The sequence below is a fragment of the Thamnophis sirtalis genome, unplaced genomic scaffold, assembly GCF_051295495.1.
Source record: "Thamnophis sirtalis isolate CommonGarterSnake01/CBP01778 unplaced genomic scaffold, rThaSir2_p1.2 scaffold_5, whole genome shotgun sequence".
In the NCBI taxonomy this organism is placed as follows: domain Eukaryota; kingdom Metazoa; phylum Chordata; class Lepidosauria; order Squamata; family Natricidae; genus Thamnophis; species Thamnophis sirtalis.
The window spans coordinates 101,450,049-101,470,239 of NW_028261385.1; the positions used below are offsets into that span (position 1 = coordinate 101,450,049).

The following is a 20,191-nucleotide window of genomic DNA, read 5'->3' on the forward strand; positions in this document are numbered from 1 at the left end:
GAAAAGTCAAGAAATGCAATCTTTTCTTTGGCATGCCTTATCAATTCTTGGCCTACACACACATACACACACAAACACACACACAATTTCAGATGGCAACCCAAATGCCTATATGAAGTCAGTCAATGAAACTTAAAATGAACTCTTCCCCAACTTTATATAAAATTGAAAATAAAATGATAATTACAAATTATTTACTATTCAGTTTAGACTAAAACTGGATCAAAAGCAGAAAACAACCCGCCCACCCACCCCCCATGTGCACTAGAAATTAGCATATGGTTTATCCGCACTAGTATCATGCAGCAGGCTAACATGTTTTGCAAAGGATTATGACAGCTCTCTACATTATTGTGTTTTTGCAGGGACTTTGCACAAATTATTAAGTGGTAGCCCCTTTAAGGTTTCCTTCATATTAAGCTGGTGTATCCAATTTTGCTAGGACTCACCTCCGTTATGGTTAATGTTGTTTGACTCCACAAGAGCCACATTGATGGGCCGCTGGGAAGTCAAGCGTTCATCCTCACTCTCCAGGTCATTCTCCCAGTTGGCTGCTTCTCCTTCTTCATTGAAGTTCTCATTGCCTCCTTGGTTGACAAGATAATCATTAGCATCGTCTTTGCGGCAAAACACTGCGATGCCATAGATGCTGTTGTGCCCTATTTGGTTGTTGGTAACATGGGGAAGGCTGGACGACATTATCCAGACCCCACAGCCCTTATTACCTACAAGAGAAGCATGGAGAGTTGTCATGTTTCCTTTCAAATTATGTCAGAGATTTGGCACTAGAACTGAGAAGCATTTTGGTTCAAGTTAGTTTAGTTAGCTTACTTTATTGCATTGAAACCTCATACAACAAAATTAAATGCCATCTTCAGTCTACATCATACATAAGAAAACTATAAAACAAAACAAAAACACACATTCTTCGCTTTCTATACAATACAGCTCAAGTATCCTGCGCTTACTAGCAACGGAAATCTTGACGCTCAGGAATGGAAGACATCCATTTCTAAAGCTGGATTCAGGTATCAAAAACCAGAGGTCTTTATCCTATTTTGAGCTATAGGAAGGCTTGAACACTTTACCATGCACAGATTTGTTCAGAAACCCTGCAGGTGTGGAAGAGAAATCTCCATGGGAAAAAGGCATGAGTTCCACCTGCTCTTGTGACAATGATCTTCACCACAAGCCACAGAAGAATGAGATAACCTAAGTGTTCAGTGCACCAAATTCACAGGATGTCATACAATTTAGATACTCTAAAAATGTCTTTTGGATCTTCATGTTCTGCAAGAGAATTGGCAGCTATTCAGGCCAAATTCGAATTACATTGATAGGCTCAAAACGGTTCCAGGTAGCATTAAAAAAAAAACCTGCATTTTTCAAATATATCCCGCATTGCATCTGGAAAGGGGATTTAGAAAAGGCTTGCCATAAATGGTGTTTCCTTCTACAAGTCCTTTTCCTCGTTCTCCGATAACCACTCCATCTGAATAGCCACAGCAGATCAGGTTACTCCTGAGGACAGGATCTCCCCCACGCCGGATGTCTGCACCTCCCCATTGGTTCTCTCGGATCACGTTTTCTAAAGTGTGGTAGGAAAATCAGTCAATTACTAAAAAGCCATCTTCAAGAAGAATCCAGCATTTGATTTCTAAAGATGTCCTAGGTGGAAATTCCATCAAGCCAACTCGATACTATTTTTCTTTATGCCAAATCTGCACTATTTTGATTATTTAAGATTGCTAGAGATAGGCTAGCCCAGGGATTGGCAACCTTAAACACTCAAAGAGCCATTTGGACCTGTTTTCCACAGAAAAGAAAACGCCAGGAGCCACAAAACCCTTCCCGTACCTGATTATTTCCTGAAAGGCCATAGAACTAGCATATGTAGTTGAACTAAATGTTCAGTTTTCTTCTGAAACTTTTCTTTTCTTGGATTTTCCCACTCCCAGCAGCCAAAAAGCTCAATAAATCACGTGCCTGCAGGTATTACACATTGGGGGCTTTGACGCATATTTTGAGAGAAAGGGAGCCGCAGCAGAGAGATGAAAGAGTCACATATGACTCCAGAGCCGTGGGTTGCTGAGCCCTGGGCTAGCCTATCATTACAAAGTGGAGTTCAAAGCTCTGTGGCAGCCACAGTCAAGAGAAGACCAGCAGGGAAACACCATAAAACAGAATAGCAAAAATTCTAATTTGTCAATACTTATAGCCTCTCGTAGTGGGGGAAAATTAAAATATTGGGATTTGGGAGAGGCATTTTGGGAGGGTGGGATTCTTTAAATCTGACAAAGGCTTAATACACCACTGCATACCTTAAAAAAAATTCTTATCTCTGAAGATATTGGGCAAATCTTTGTTTCCTCCTTTTGCATTTTAAACTGTCCATTCCGCTACTCCACCACCACCCCTATCAGCCAAAAAAGGACTCTGTACTCTGGCATTTTCACTTTTTCAGGAAAGGAAAAGGGAAAGGGAAAGAAGGAAAAGGAAAAGGAAAGGGAAGGGAAGGGAAGGGAAGGGAAGGGAAAGGAATTAGGTTTCCTTTTCTGACCTAGTTCTGAAAACCTAATAGTGGTGGGTTTCAAAAATTTTTAGAACCTCTTCTGTAGGTGTGGCCTGCTTTGTGGGAGTGACTTGCCGGCCATGTGACCAGGTAGGAGTGGCTTGCTGGCCATGTGACTGGGTGGGAGTGGCTTGGCAGTCATGTGACTGGGTGGGCATGGCCAACTTGTAAAATGTGGTGAAATTCACTTAACAACACTCTTGCTTAGCAACCAAAATGTTGGCTCAGAAATTCTTTTTTTTTTTTAATTGAACATTTATATGCCGCCCTTTTCCCTGAGGGGACTCAGGGCGGCTTACAACAATGGGGGGAAGGGAGTGCAAGACAAGACTTAAAAGAAAAAGAAACGTGAATAAAAGAAATTAACCATAAAAACACAACATTCACTCAACATTCGGGCGGGGTGAGAATAATCCTATCCCCAGGCCTGACGGGATAGCCAGATCTTGAGGGCTGTGCGGAAGGCCTGGACTGTGGTGAGGGTACGGATCTCCACGGGGAGGTTGTTCCATAGCCGAATTTTTGGGAGGAAAACACAACAGCCACTCGGTCTTTTCCGGGTTGAGCACCAGTTTGTTAGCTCTCATCCAGTCTTTAACAGCCTCAAGGCCCCGGTTCATCACGTCCACCGCTTCATTGAGTTGGCACGGGGCGGACAGATACAACTGTGTATCGTCCGCATATTGGTGGTACTTAATCCCGTGCCTCCGAATGATCTCGCCCAGCGGTTTCATGTATATGTTGAATAGTAGGGGGGACAGAACCGAGCCCCGCGGCACCCCATAGGTTAGGGGACGATCTCTCCCTCCCCACCAACACCGACTGCGACCTGTCCGAGAGGTAGGAGGAGAACCACTGTAAAACAGTGCCGCCCACCCCCACCTCCCGCAGTCGTCGCAGAAGGATACCATGGTCGATGGTATCGAAAGCCGCTGAGAGGTCAAGGAGAACCAGGATGGACGCATGGCCTCCATCTCTGGCTCTCCAGAGATCATCGGTCAATGCGACCAAAGCGGTTTCTGTGCTGTAACCGGGCCTGAAGCCAGACTGGAAGGGGTCAAGATAGTTAGCTTCCTCCAAGGTACGCTGAAGCTGTAAGGCCACCACCTTCTCAACAACCTTCCCCACAAAGGGGAGGTTGGAGACTGGACGGTAGTTGTTAAGAACTGCTGGATCCAAGGACGGTTTCTTCAGGAGGGGCCTCACCACCGCCGCCTTAAGCGCGGTGGGGAGGTGTCCCTCCCGAAGAGAGGCGGTAACAACCGCCTGGATCCAGCCTCGTGTCACCTCTCTGCTGTTGGCAACCAGCCAAGAGGGACACGGGTCCAGTATACAGGTGGAGGCACTCACAGCTCGCATAGCCTTGTCCACATCCCCGGAGGCAACATCCTGGAACTCAACCCAGAGATGGTCTGCCAAGTCATTCCCTTGTGTCTCGGCTGGATCTGCGAGAGTGGAGTCCAGTTCCGATCGAAACCGAGCAACTTTGTCCGCCAAGAACTGACCATACTCCTCAGCCTTACCCTGCAGGGGGTTCCCCGTCTCCCTCCTATTTAGGAGGGAGCGGGTTATCCTAAACAGGGCGGCTGGGCGGGACTCGGCGGACGCTACCAAGGAGGCAATGTGTGATCTTTTGGCAGTTCTCAATGCCCAAATATACTCCTTGGTGCAAGCTGTCAACAGTGCTCGGTTCGATACGGACCTATCGGACCTCCACAGGTGCTATAGGCGTCTCCTCCGGCGCTTTATCTCGCAGAGCTCCTCGGTGAACCAAGGGGGCCTCCGCGAGCCGCTGACCTGGAGGGGCCGTAGTGGCGCAATTCGGTCCAGAGACTCTGATGCCGCCGAGTGCCAGGCCGCAGCAATAGTCTCCGCCGAACTGTGGGCGAGAGCATCTGGAATGACCCCAAGCTCCGTCTGGAACCTAACAGGGTCCATCAGTCGCCTGGGGCGGAACCACCTGGTCGGTTCCTCCTCCCCACGGTGGGGGTTTGGCCTCCGGAAGTCTAGCCTCAGTAGGTAGTGGTCTGACCACGGCAGGGGAATGATCTCATTTCCCCTCAGACCAAGATCATAACTCCACTGCTCCGAGAGGAATACGAGGTCGAGTGTGTGCCCCGCTAAGTGGGTAGGGCCTCGAATTACCTGGGTCAGGCCCATGGCTGTCATGGAAGCCATGAACTCCTGCGCTCCGTCAGAGTGTTCACCGAGCGAAGGCAGATTGAAGTCCCCCAGAACCATTAGTCTAGGGAACTCAATTGCTAGCTCGGCTACTGACTCGAGGAGCGCAGGAAGGGCCGCTGCAACACAGTTGGGAGGCAGGTACGTTAGCAGCAAACCCACTTGACCCTTGAGGTCCAACATTCTGGCATTTGAAGCATGCAAGTCTCAAAGCTGTCAAGTTACAAGATCCTTGCACCCCTAACCCTTTAGAAAAAAAAACCCAGGGGTGTTCAAACTTGACAGCTTTAAAACCTGTGGACTTCAACTCCCAGAATTCCTCCTCTCGCTCTTCATCTTGATGATGTGTAGACGGGCGGGGGGAGGGAGCTGGAACCAGGTCTAAACGGCACTGTAGATTTGTGGAACCTCTTCCATAGAAAAGGTTAGAACTGGCAGCAACCCACCCCTGGTCTTGGTATACCATTTGGGAATTTGGGATAAGAACGCAGCCTGTAGCCTTTGCAAAATTGTAAAGGCAGGCAACACACCATCTGCGGGCTCCACACAGCACTTATTTTTAGCACTTTACTCCCAGGAATAGGTACAGCTAACTGTTCAGACCTGACATGATGTCTTCAATCATACCTACTGTTGCTTTCTAGGCAGAGTTCAAAGAACATCTAGAAAAGGTCCCCTATCTGCCTCAAATGTTCACAAAGGAAGCAATAGGTGAGACTGGCAACCAGACAAGAGAAAGCATCACAACATGTCTTTGTTCTAAACAAAGGCAGTGAAGCGAAACATCAGTGAGCTAGGAAATAAGTAGGTCAAGCAGCTTTCAACCAGAAACTCAGAAGATGGTTTTAGAAAGCATAACATCTCCTAATTTCAATTTTCGATAGGGGAAAAAAACCTTTGCTTACCTGCAGGATTAGTGTAAGGCTTAGAACAGTGATGCCAACCTTGGCAACTCCAACATGTGGACATCAAGTCCCAGAATTCCCCAGTCAGCAAGAAGTCCACGTGTCTTAAAGTTGCCAAGGTTGGACACCTATGGTTTAGAAAGAGATCCTTTGCGAAATACTTTGAAAACTTCGCATCAATTTATTTTATAGGATGTGGGTTCAAAAGGAATGAAGCAACGCAGCAATTCAAATTAGAATACAATGCTTTGAGGGTGACATCCTATTAGATCCAACCCCTATCAAATATAAAATGTTGTCTTTTCGTACCTGTGATTTGGCCTCTTCCATTCTCATTCACAGCTATACCAGCAGCAAGACCCTGGAATATATGGTTCCCACTGGAGCAAAAAGAAAGGAAGAAGAGCCAGTTTTTATAGGACATTCATGTACTTGCTGACAAGGTTTCCCAGTAGTTCTATATAGATCAAGAGATTCAATTGCAGCAATAGCAAAAAAACAAAAAAAACATAGCATTTTTTTTCTCCGACATGTTTGCTTGCTTGCTTTCTTATATTTTTTTCACAGTCTTCATCTACATTTACATTTTTCACAATTCCCCAGTGGTTTGGCTTCCATTGTGCATGGCTTACCATCCTAGCTTAGATCAAAGTTTATAATTTAGTGTTTAGTCTAAACAAAGCCCCTCTGGCTTGTTCAATCAACTATTTTAAAGCAATCCTATTACTAGTATATTACGATACTATCTCCTTTTTACACCAGTTCCTTTCTCTTCTTAGCCCTTTATATAGATCAGATTTTTAGGCAGGTCAAACTGAATTAATTTTCTAGTGGAATGGTTGCAATTAAGGGTGGGGGCAATAAAACAAGGAAGGCAAGCTCTTAAGCATGGAGGGGAAAAGCCATGATGTCCAAATCTTCTTTTTGACTTTCCAAATGAATGGGTTTGTACATTTTCAAAATAAGGATAACCTTGAAAATAATTATATTGAATACTTATTCCAAACTTTGGGGAGTCTGTCTCATAGCTACAAAATGCACTTCAATTCTTTAAAAGGGTCTCTAGGGACTGAACATTTTTTTAAAAGGAGGGCAGAGATTCAGGGGAATCATGTTGATCTATGGCTGATCCCTGCCATAAATAAACACTTGTTTTATTCTGAGGGTGCCATGAGGGTTCATCTCTGGTGTCAGAAAGTATGGAGCTACACTTGTAGTCCCAGAGATGTGATTCTGGATAATACAGAATCTTTTTTTTAATCCTTTCCATTCACACTTAACCATTTGCCATGTTGCCAATCAACACAAAGGCATCTTCATGATGATAGTCACAGTTACCTCAGGGTAAGGGGTCAAACTGATTTCCCAAGGAAAGAAGCAGGAGCCCACCCCATTGTGGAAACCATGATCAACTGCACTATCTTTCCATTTGTCTTTTAGAGTAATCTTCCATGTGAGAGAAATCAACAGATTTTAGGCTTCTAAGATCTTTTTTTCTGGGTGAGGATGCTAACCCAAGTTGACTGATGACAAAGAAGGACCAGTCTGCTGTAGTGGTTAAGATGCTGACCTAGAAACCAAGAGACTGTGAGTTCTAGTTCTAGCTTAGGCTATTGATATTTTTTTTGGGGGGGGGGAAGGCGGCAAAAGGAGTATTAGATAAGTTTGCTGTCTTATTTATAAAAATAATAAAGGTAGGATAAAAAACCCTAATAAATAATAAAAAGGCAATGAGCAACAGCACTATGTTCTACCATCCTTACTTGATTTAAAAAATAATTTAAAAAAGAAGTAGGAAAAAGGCCTGCATTAGTTTTTAGCATTATCTTTATTTGCAGCAATAAACATCACTGGATGTTAAGGAAAATATTTGGGGAGTGCATAGCCATCTCTTCACATATTACTCCTTTCTCCCCTTCTAGTCCTACTCTTTGCAACTGATTGCCTCTTGAGTTTCACTTGAGGTCCAGTTTCCTGAGATGTAAAAAAGGCCTGTAAAATATTTATTATTAAAATGGAAGAATTTTTCAGTAGTAGTGCTGGGTGCAAGTTTTAATTAGGTTAATGCTGGGATTAGGCGATGTTTTTAAATTGATTGTGCTGTTAGTATTTTGCTTGTACTAAATATTTTATTTCATACCAAATAAAAGTATTACTACTGAAACCTATCCTTCTAATAATGAGAGTTTGCTGGGTAACCATTTGGACAATATCCACCCCTTGCACTTTCAAGGTACAAAATATGGTCCTAATCCCAAAAGATACCACAATGTGTTATATATGCAATTGTTCATTGGAGCTGATGCATTCTAATGGAAAACTTTATAAGAGTCCCAGCATTGCAGCACTAGAATCAAGACAATTAATTTCCCATTTTATAGGTTAGAAATATGGAGCCTAGAGATAAACAGTCTGTCATAGGAATTCTTGTTTTTGATTTGTAAACATTTCTGCAAATCACCCACAAATCTATCACTATAGGTAGTCTTTGACTTAGGACCATAATTGAGTCCCAAATTTCTGTTGCTAAGCAAGACAGTCATTAAGTGAGACTTGCCTCATTTTATGACTTTCCTGCCACAGTTGTTAAGTGAATCACTGCAGTTATTAAGTTAGTAACACAGTTGTTAAGTGAATCTGGTTTCCCCATTGACTTTGCTTGTCAGAAGGTCACAAAAGGTGATCACATGACCACAGGACACTGTAACCGTCATCAATATGAGTCAATTGCCAAGCAACTGAATCTTGATCATTTGACCATGGGGATGCTGCAAAAGTTGTGTGAAAAAAGTCATATGTCCCTTTTTTCAGTGGCATTGTAACTTTGATCACTAAACGAACTGTGGTAAGTCGAGAACAACCTGAAGTTCCCAATCTACCTTCTATCTTCCCTGTGATTTCTGAATCAGCCTTTCTGAAGTCCGCTATTTTTGCAAAGCTTGTTAATTTTACCTTTTCTTTAGTAGCATCCTTTGCACTTTTAAGTTCCTTGCTAATGGTAAAGGGTGGAAGATATATAGGAATCTGATCTATCAGAGGATGCATCACTTTGTGCACTGTGAAGGCATAACATCCTGATTGCTGTTTTGTGCATAGTAAGCAAACAACAAATCAGCTTCACCATCCTTTGCAATATTTATTTATTTTCAAAGTGATAAACAAGTCAATGCAGAAGGAGTTTTTGGAGTTATTTGGAAAGTTTTAACAGCCACACGAAAGTAATGTGCTTTCTTGACAAATTATAGTGTTAAAAGAAAAATGGTTGTACTATTTGGTGAGGACAGTTTGCTCTCTGTAGAAAGGACAAAATAACACTGCACAATGAGAAAAAGTACAAGCACTTTAAAAGTGAAAAAGCCACTTGGAAAACCATGGATTCAAGCAGGGTGAAAACTGCTAGAACCCAAATTAAGTGGAACATGCAATTCCAGGACTGGACTGGAATACATTTAATCAGACCCAAAAAATGAATCTGGAATGGAATATTTTAGGTAGAGATCAAAGGAGAACTAATGATTCATGGCCTTTAGTTCACCAACACCATCTGAGACAAGTCTTGCATTAAGAGGCCAACACTGCCAGTCCAAAGAAGCTAACTTTGACACACTCAGTAGTTAAAAGCCAGAAAGAATCACATCCATTTTTTGCTATCTTCTAATTTGAAGCTTTAGTTATACATTTCATTATCTAGGCAAATTATAGCAAACGTGGTTCATCACAAGCACAACTCTATGAGGGAGGTTAAGCTGAGGGAAACAGTGACTAACCATCTTTTACTGAACCAATTACCACTAGATGGGTTCTCACAAAAATGGATGTGCAAAATTCAACCAATTCAGCAATCACCAAAAATTCTGGAATGTTTCATTTCTCCTCTGGGCTATGCTAAATCTCTCTAAACCTTTGTTGGATTTGTAGATTTCCAAAAATTGTCAAATGTCCACCCCCATCCTCCTCATGGAAGACACTGTTCAACAAAAGAGGAATGGAATGTTTCAGAGAACTCTATATTCCAATTCTAAATCATGGAATTTTCCATATCTCTAAATTAAGATATAAACCAGCAAATCATATAATGGCTTAGCATGTGAATGCAACTACAGATTGATCTGTAAAACATTTTGAATTTGAACTGTCTTCAATTTGAATCAAGATTGAGGCAGTAGCTTGGGGAGCAAAATTATTGATTACACATTTGGAACAGGCCAGTCTGATCATTTTGAGAATATTCTGAATTCAGGACACTTCTCACGTGATTGGAACAGTCAATATGAACTCAAATGGGATGTCTCACATTTGAAGCAGTTCAAATCCAAAACATTTTGTACTTAGAAATATGAGACACAGACAGAACCTGGTTCCTAGTTTCACATTCTTAATTCTGATACTGTTCTCCCTCCCTCCCTCCCTCTCTCTCTCTCTCCCTTCCTCCTTCTCCTTGCTGTCAGAAAGGAACAAGGCTTTCTATATTGTTTTCCACATTTTGCTATAGCAAAATCAAAGCACAATTTCTATGTACTACTGAGGAAATGGAGGACAGAATATGATCCGTGTATTGGAGGATGAGGAGCCAAAAGATACTCTGGGTATTTCTCTGATGCTTTGAATTAAAAATGAAATCTTTGAAACCTATCTGTAAAGGGTAAACAACAAAAGAAAACTTCCCAGTGCAATGTTCTTACATTTGCTTTACAAATGCCTCCCCATGAAAACCCATGCGTTTTGAATATTGTTAGGAACATGGATCCAAGTGAGAATCTTTTTAGTGCATATAAGTCACTGGAGAACAATTAGTGTAGCAATACTTTCTCAGGCACAACAGCTCCTTGTGGAAATAGACTAAATCATCAATGGAGTTGTCTCTTGTTTTTTTTAGACACAAATAGATATCTTCATTTCAACAGACTTCTGTGAATGTTTGGCTGTAGCTTTTGACACAATAACCAGAAAGGAAATTAAGCCTCCACTTTTAGCTACTGATTCCTTTATGCATGTTTTCTTTCAGGTGGATTGCCTATATCATTATCACTACCTTGGGCAGCTGCCTATTTAGAAATCATACTCATTTGACAAGTCTGATTCCCATTGGCTTTGGAGAAGTGTTGGATCTCAACTCTTATAGTTTTTTAAAGGTTTTTTAAGGTTTTCTACTTATCAAACTATTATGGTGGGATAAGCCATTCTCAAACAAACACTTAAGCCTCACTTGCTTGCAGCTGCTGCTTGGATCATCTCCCATTTGAATTTGAAGTCTAGCACTCATATAAAAATGATACCACTCTCCACCCACACTGGGAGAAATCAAATCCATACAGTAATCTCAGGGTTGAAAGGGGCTTCACACAATGCTCCTGTTGTAAGTGAGGCAAAGAGGCGAGAGTCTTAACAGTTGAAAAGGCTTCTTGGATGCTTTCCATACAGCTTACATTGAAAGTGTACAACCCACAGTGATGTGCGAGGGGGGCAGGGAAGGGAGTAAATATTAATAAAGGAGAATATTTAATAGTAATTAAATATTTAATTAAGGAATATTTCATATTTAAAGTAGACCAAAAGACCCAATAACACCAGAAGAAAAAACAGGAGTGATCTGCATAAAATGTAAGGACTGAAACAACCACTATCTAGGACAAACAGGCAGAAGACTGCAGTGTGCATCCACGAAAACCAACTAGCAGTCAGAACATGATGAAAATTCTTTAATTTCACAACATATAGACAACTTTAATCGTAGCTTCAATTGGGAAAATGTAACCATCCTAGACTAAGCCAAATCCAAAAACGCCAGGGAATTTCTAGAAGCCTGCCACTCTGACAAATCAGCCATCAATAGACACATACATATTAACAACATCTACAGACTATGCATAAAGGACTATCACCCAGCCCAAAAAGGAACAAAAAGATCCAAGCACCTCTCCACCAGCAATCAGCATCTAGACCACATAGATCAGAGATGGCAAATCTTTTTTGCCTCGGGTGCCAAAAGAACGTTTACCTGCACTATTGCATACCCTCGCATGCCCACCCCATAATATAATTATGCGTGCGTGACACACACACACACACACTTCTGCCCCGTGCATGCGCACATGGCTTTTTGGAGCCACAGGAGGGTGAAAACGGCCTCCCCTGCCCCTCCAGAGGCCAGAAACGGCCTGTTTTCTGACTTCCGGTGGGCCCAGTTGGTTCATTTTTCACCCCTTCAGGCTCCAGAGGCTTTTTAGGAGCCTGGGGAGGCAAACCCCCCCCAGAGCAAAAAAACACCCAACGCACAAACTAGAAGTTTGGGAACGGACTTCCGGTTTGTGCGTTAGGCTGTTTTTCTCCCTCCAGAGGCTTCAGAAGGCTTCCCTGGATGCAGAAAATCAAGGCTGAAAATCAGCTGGCCAGCACGTGCATGTGCGCTGGATGGAGCTGACTGGGCAACGCCTCATGTGTCTTCAGAAATGGCTCCGCGTGCCACCTGTGACACGCATGCCATAAGTTCACCAGCACGGACATAGATTAACTCCAAGGTTATCACCAGACCAACAATCAAGTAAATAATACCCCAATCAACAAACTGCCAAAGAAGCCAACTGCAAATAGCCCAATCAAAGAATCTATAAGACCACTCCCATCAACATTGACACAAGACCCTAGAATATAAACTGATACCAAACTGCACTTCTTACTAGTATTGATGTTGTTAACTAGTTTGGGTAATGAAATGTCTGCAAAAATACAAGCAAGCTCAGAAAGCACCAAGGATCCCTCATGGAGTAAATATTATTTTCTGCTGCTTGACAAGGGATCCCCTTACATTAGAAAAGCTAATGGGGCGTAATGGAGGGGAAAGGTGGGTATAAGGTAGACTGGGGTGTGATTCAAAATATTGCAGAAGGACTTGAGAGATTTGATAAGAAATGGGAAAGTTTATGGGGTGCTACAGTTAAAGAGGAGGGGGTTGGAGCCCCAGAGATCAAAAAAGAGAATGGAAACATAGAAAATAAAGATAAGATGTCAGATGAATCCATTAATGGACTAAATACAAGCGAAAGTGAAAAGAAGGGAAGCTGGAAAAGTTTTTTGACAACTTGGAGCCTTTCTTTCAACTTCAAGATGCAGGAGGGAAAAAAAGAGTGAAAAAGATGGAACTAAGAAGACAAATATATCCAGAAACAAGTTTGATAACAAAAGCTAAGCCTACGTTAATAACAATTAAAGAGCAACGAAACTACATGAGAGATCCCTTAAGCTACAGAGTGTGGAGAGAAATCTTAAACTCTGAAAAGATTCTAATAAGTGAAATGACACAACTGCTGGCGAGAGAGAAAGGATTATTTTGCTACTGGAAAGACACTGGCTGATAATGCCAATTGATGATAAAAATCAGCTAATTTTTGATGGTTAATAAATAGGGATTTTAGTATTTTGTAGATTCTTATAGATTATTATTGAATGTTTAGTTGCCAACATATAATATATCATGATATTAACAATGAAAGGATAACCTTAATTAGGATAAATAACCAGGCCACAAATTGCAACTGAGTTTTGGTGGTATGATAAAGCCTATTAATTTGTGTTTCAGACCTTGTTATGAAGCTATAAATAATTTGGATTAGAATAAGAAGTGATGTGACGTAAATAGCAAACAATTGTTTTCTTTTCTTTTCTTCTCTGTCCTTCTCCAATTACAATAATAAAAGGGAATGTTAATGCATATCTTGGGGATTATCAACTAGACACCTTAATCTGGATTAGAAATGGCAAATAATTGTTTTTTTCTTTCTGTCTTTCAACTATAAAAACAAAAGGGAAGGTTAACATATACTTTGGTGATTATTAACTAGAAATGTCAACATTTTCCCTTTTCCCTTTAGATTGTCTTAGACTTTAAATGGTCATTTTGTTAACACATATTAATAGATTGTTGTTTAGAGATTGTTGCTTTTTGCGTTTGTGGAGAGAAGAGGAGAGAAAAATGCCAGCAGGTGGCTGTGTCTTTGAATCTTAATTAAATGAAAATTGTGGTATGGTGATAGTAGAATATATAAATTTTTAACATATACAATTTAAGTTGAATGGAATATATGTGATTGTGGACAGAATGCACGAAATGTACTTGTGAAACCAGATTGTCCAGGTCACCATTTAAATCCTAAATTATACTTTCTAAAATCAACCATCATGCTAAGCCAAAACTAAACACAGATCAAAAGAATATGTGTGTCAGTCCTGAAGCCATTTGGGGAGCATCTTCAGGGTTGCCACAGCAAGGGAAAAGTAGGGGAGGTAGAGATAGCCGGAGGATGTGTAGCCAAAATAGCATTCTTTTCCGTGGGAGACAAGGACATTCTACCAGGTGTTGGAAGAGCCTCAACCAAATCCAGCCGAAGTTGGAACTGCAACCTGATTGGACCATGTGATGGACATATGACCTGGGGGGCAAGAACTTTGGGTTTAGATTTGGGTGGGGAAAACCCTGTGTCCTTCAGAGTCAGGTTTCCACCAGCTGTGCCAATATGACACAGCTGGTGCTTTGAGGAAACGCTAGGCCTCAGAGTTTTGATTGCTCTGGGGTTATTACTAGGAACCCTGACAATGGGAACTGTTGTGTGGAAGATATATACATTAGGTTCAACTCAGTTTCCATACTTAGATACAAATTAAGATATCTCAAAGTTCTTTTTAGTTAAAAAAAACCCACTTATTTTTAATTAGGTTATGGTTCTGGAACACATAACTCTAGTAAGACACAATACAGCTCTTGGAAATCTAAAGGGCTTACAAAAAGGTTGGCTGGGGATAATGGGAGTTGTTATCCAAAAGAAGAGGGGGCTGCCAGGTGGAGAAGGCTGTTGTTCAGGACAAAGGTGTTTGAAAAATTGAGGGGGCACACTACTGTCAGGCATGAAGGAGCACACTTTCCTGGCTTTGCTTAGGAACAATAAACCACCTCTCTGGAAGCTCACCCACCATGTTTCAAAATGTCTCACTGAGGACTTTTTATTATGCTTATGTAGGATTTCTAAGCACTTTTAATGAAAGCCACTCTCTCAAAGCATCATGCAATTATCAAATGCCAAAGTGCTTCCTTGGAGCTGTTAGAAAAGGCAACACCTTTTCTGTCTGCTCTTTAACAGGAGAAAGAGCCATTTTCTCAAAAAAGGGACACCCAAAGATAGCAAAAAAATAATAATAATAATGCTGCAACTCAAATACAGTACTTACCTTACCAGAGGATTTCCATTATAAAGAATGTAAATGCCAGCCTCCTTATTTCCATAGATTTGATTGCTACGGATGATGCCTTTTCCGTTGCCAAGGGCAACGATGCCAGAGCGAAGGCCACTGTGGATTCTATTACACTGCCACATTGTTTTATGCATGGCAGGGAGAAAAAAGAATAAAAGGAGAAGACAAGAGTGAGGGATGTCTATCATGCTAAATCAAGAACTTCAACATGCTTTCAGATCAAGACAGCCAGATCCTTAAATGCTAGAAGCTATTCATTTCAGAAAAATGTGTGTCCACTTCCAGATCTTACTGAAGTAGGCCTGATATTTTAGTAGTCAGTAAACTATTTAATAGCAACTGAATGAAAAAAAATATGAACATCCTTGTCAACATGTCTCAATTGTTGTTAGTTGCAAAGTCGTGTCCGACCCATCGAGACCCCATGGACAATGTTCATCCAGGCCTTCCTGTCCTTTACCATCCTCTGGAATCCATTTAAGCTCACACGGACTGCTTCGGTGACTCCATCCAGCTACCACATTCTCTGTCGTCCCCTTCTTCTTTTGCCCTCAATCTTTCCCAGCATGAGGCTCTTCTCCAGCAAGTCCTTCCTTCTCATTAGGTGGCCAAAGTATTTGAGTTTCATCTTCAGGATCTGAGCTTCTAAAGAGCAGTCAGGGTTGATCTCATCTAGAACTGATCGGTTGGATTGCCTTGCAGTCCAAGGGACTCACAGGAGTCTTCTCCAGCACCATAGTTCAAAGGCCTCAATTATTTGGCGCTCTGCCTTTCTTATGGTCCAACTTTCACAGTCATGCATTGCAACTGGGAAAACCATAGCCTTGACTACACGCACTTTTGTTGGCAGGGTGCTGTCTCAATATTCTCAGATATTACCCAATTAATTAGAACATATGTCTTGCCTGTCATTTGTCATTCTCTGTCTCCACCTCAGCTATTACTCTGCTCACAGATCATACAGTTCAGCAATCTCTAAATCAGGGACTCTCACAGAAGTGAGAAGCTCTTTGCTGCTTCCCAGTTTCTCCACTGTGTTTTTAACTACACCTTCACAGCAGATATCAGCAAATGATCATATTTTATCTTAATTAGTGAAAAGTGTCTCCTGCTGTTTTTTGCAGGCACATGAGCAAGACCAGCAAGTGTTCATTCCTGATCAGTTGTTAATCAACCTCCAGAAGAGAACTTACATTTACAAAGGACAAAATCAGATAGCTACTTCAAAATTTAAGAATGCATGGTAATGGAAGCTAAAATAGTAAATGTAAGCAGAGTTATTAAACAGCTTGGGGTCTGCTAAATTAAGAAGAATCAGAAGATTGAGTAAAAATAGCAATAGCACTTAGACATATACCGTTTTATAGTGCTTTAGAGCCTCTCTCAGCCATTTTATAGAGTCAGCATACTGCCTCTAACAATCTGGGTCCTTATTTTACCCACCTCAGAAGAATGGAAGGCTGAGTCAACCTTGAGCCTGGTGAGATTTGAACTGCCAAATGGCAGGCAGCCAGTAGTCAGCAGAAGTGGCCTGCGGTACTGCACTCTAACCAATGTGCCACCAGGACTCACAGAGTAGTTAGGCATTAAATCATAATTTCTTGCACATGCTCAAGACATAAAAGCATATGTCCAATCAAATCATTAATTATTGTATGCAAAATATTTGTTTCAAGTTTCAAAGGCTCTGTCCTGGGTTCAAAACAGCCGATCCCACTATTCCATTTCAAGCTTCACCTGCTCTAAGCACAAAATATTCAGGATGTTTAGAACAATGTTGGAATATTTAACTAAAAAATACCTGAGGAGTTGAAGTTTGGAATATTTTATATCTCTTTGGCCCTTAAATATCAGGTGCATTATATCTGATCCAGTGGTGAAATTCAATTTTTTTTTTACTACCGGTTCTGTAGGCGTGGTTTGGTGGGCATGGCAGGACAAGGATACTGCCAAATTTCCATTCCCACCCCACTATTGGGGAAGAATATTGCAAAATCTCCATTCCTACCCCACTCTGGGGCCAGCCAGAGGTGGTATTTGCCAGTTCTTCGAACTACTCAAAATTTCTGCTACTGGTTCTCCAGAACCTGTCAAAACCTTCTGAATTTCACCCCTGATCTGATCCCATTATCACATGCTGTTTTTATATTGAGTAGATCTTGAACTGATGATTCGGGGCAGCATTTCTCAATCTTTGTTCATCCATGGCCACCTTTTCTGACCCTGATTTTCTCTTGTGGGCTCCATTACTTGATATGGACATGCGACAACAACTCTGGGTCTTGTGGAATTAACAAAACTGTATTTGCAGCATAGTACATTTTGCTTTTCTGTGTCTCTCTTAGCATGTATCACGGCCCCACTGCATGTTTTTCACTTGTGGCCGCAAAATATCTTAAGGCCTCTAGGATGCTGAATGGCCCCTGGCTGAACTGATCTAGCAGACAGCTCAGGTTGTGAGAATCCTCATGAAATCAAAACACAATTTATAACATTCATATAAATGTCTCCTCCCTAAAACGAGGCTGGCTGCTAGAAATACAACAAAGTCCATCTGTTTGCCTCGATCTACAATCCATGATTCACCTATCCACAGTACAGGAAAAAACTCCTCACTGTTTAATGGATTGTATTGTATTGTAGATTAGATTAGCTGCATATTTGACATCTATTCATCATTAACACCCACTTATAGTCATCTCAATACTGTATTTTACATTAGGAGTGTTTTAAGATGCTGCACTATCTATATTCTATAAGCTTAGTATTTTAGCACCAGAAGGCTCAACTGCAATGCTGAATGAATCATTTTCAGATAGGACAAAAGCTGTCAACCAAAAACTATCACCTATGCTGCAGTCAAAGAATGCATGAAAGAAGTGAAAAGTTGAGAATATGAACTGTCAATTTCCTTTGCCTCTTCATTCCTCCTCACACAGGCCCTTTTTTCCCCTAACAGGGATCCCAAGCAGAGAAATAGCAGATGTGGAGATCTATAACAGGAGATTTATCTGCTTCTTATTCTCTATCCAAATATCCAATGCCCAGTCAATTTTTTTTAAAAAACACCATCAATACCAGGATTAAAGGGTTAGCTCCCTTCCGAATGTCCACTCCTGCTTCACAATTGGAATGGATGTTATTGTCTGCAATCAAGCCACCTGCACCAAGACGCAGAAATATCCCTGAGGTCTTGCAGTGGTGAATGTCATTCTTGAGCATAATGATCTGAAAGAGGGAAAGACAATGAATTAGATTTATTCATCAAAAAGATTGCAGGCAGGCCAAACAAACAGTGCAGGAATATTAACTTTGGAGTTAATATACAGTCAGTACCAAAATATGGTCATCTCTGCAGTTACTCTGACAGGGTCTGACATTTGCCACTAAGTGCCTTTCAGGCAGGCGGCTTTCTCACTATATACAGGTGAAATTCAAAAAAATAGAATATCATGCAAAAGTTCATTTATTTCAGTGTGGGCAGCTGGGAAATGAAGTCAGCATCCACATAAATCTCATCTTAATGAAGCACAGTGGTCCAAAGTCCTGATGCTCAGTGGTCCGAAGTCCTCTTTTCTGATGAGAGCAACTTTTGCATCTCATTTGGAAACCAAGGACCCAGAGTATGGAGGAAGAATGGAGAGGCCAATCAAGCACAGTAATCCCACAGTCATTGAACCAGGTTTTGGAGCTTTTGGCAAAAGTTGCTCTCATCAGAAAAGAGGACTTTGGATCACTGTGTTTCATTAAGACCAGGGTCAATTTTGGAGATTTTGGAGCACTTCATGCTTCCTTCCGCAGATGAGCTTTATGGGGATGCTGACTTCATTTTCTAGCTGCCCACACTGCCAAAAGCACCAAAACCTGGTTTAATGACTGTGGGATTACTGTGCTTGATTGGCCAGCAAACTCGCCTGACCTGAACCCCATAGAGAATTTATGGGGCATTGCCAAGAGAAAGATGAGAGACATGAGACCGAACAATGCAGAAGAGCTGAAGGCCGCTATTGAAGCATCCTGGTCTTCCATAACACCTCAGCAGTGCCACAGGCTGATAGCTTTCATGCCACGCCACATTGAGGCAGTAATTGCTGCAAAAGGGGCCCAAACCAAGTACTGAGTACATATGCATGATTATACTTTTCAGAGGTCCAATATTGTTCTATGTACAATCCTTGTTTTATTGATTGCATGTAATATTCTACTTTTCTGAGATGGTGGATTTAGGATTTTCATGAGCTGTACGCCATAATCATCACAATTATGACTAATCACGGCTTGAACTATCTTGCTTTGCATGTAATGAGTCTTATCTCATATATTAGTTTCACCTTTTAAGTTGCGTTACTGAAATAAATGAACTTTTGCACAATATTCTAATTTTTTGAGTTTCACCTGTGTACTATAGGATTTCCCAACCTTGCAATTTTAAGATGTGTGGACTTCCAACTCCCAGAATTCTCCAACCAGCTTTCTAAAAATCATTTTCTGAATTCCTGGGATGAAAGCTGCTTGACCTACTTATTTCCCAGCTCACAGGTGCTTCACTTCACTGTCATTATTTCGAACAAAAACATTCTTCCTGAATGAGACTACTCATTTTGCTCTGGCATTCAAGTTATTTGGCCAATTCTAGACCTGAGAGGAGATCTCACCGGCTGAATCTTGTGCTTTATAAGCACCCAATTCGAGAACTTGACAAACAGCTTGCATTTATGATTGGTTACAGCATCCTGCAGTGATGTGATTCTAATCTGCAATTTTTTTTAACCTATTTCTGGCAAAAAAAAATACCCATCAGGAAAGCTGGATTTGCTTAACAACAGTGTGGTTTCTTACCAGCCACTATAAAAATTGTCGCAAAATCTAAATGACTTAATACTAAATGGAAATCCCAATCCCAATTGTGGTCATAAGAGGAGGACAACCCGTATACAATATAAAAGGTAAAGGTTCCCCTGGCACATATGTGCTAGTCGTTCCCGACTCTAGAGGGCGGTGCTCATCTCCGTTTCAAAGCCACTGTCTGAAGATGCCTCCGTGGTCATATGACTAAACACCGAAGGCGCACAGTAGGCTGTTATCTTCCCACCAAAGGTGGTTCTTATTTTTCTACTTGCATTTTTATATGCTTTCGAACTGCTAGGCTGGCAGAAGCAATGGGAGCTCATTCTGTTATGTGGCGCTAGGGGTTTGAACCGCTGAACTGCCGACCTTTCTGATCGACAAGCTCAGTCTTAGCCAATGCGCCACTGCGTCCCCTATTTCAATATACAGGCCTCATTTATTT

At 41.5% G+C, this 20,191-nt stretch overlaps 1 protein-coding gene across 3 annotated transcripts in view; it reads right to left on the reverse strand.

Moving 5' to 3' along the window:
- The window catches only part of FBXO10 (F-box protein 10), a 49,284-nt gene that overhangs the window by 13,191 nt on the left and 15,902 nt on the right, over positions 1 to 20,191 (reverse strand). For all 3 annotated transcript variants that reach the window (XM_087716298.1, XM_087716299.1, XM_087716300.1), the window contains 5 exons: positions 17,980 to 18,129; positions 14,878 to 15,014; positions 5,968 to 6,038; positions 1,436 to 1,588; positions 450 to 725 (listed from right to left, as the gene is read on the reverse strand). In XM_087716298.1, coding sequence (XP_087572424.1) covers positions 450 to 725; positions 1,436 to 1,588; positions 5,968 to 6,038; positions 14,878 to 15,014; positions 17,980 to 18,129 — 787 coding nt within the window. The remainder of the gene's footprint in view (positions 1 to 449; positions 726 to 1,435; positions 1,589 to 5,967; positions 6,039 to 14,877; positions 15,015 to 17,979; positions 18,130 to 20,191) is intronic.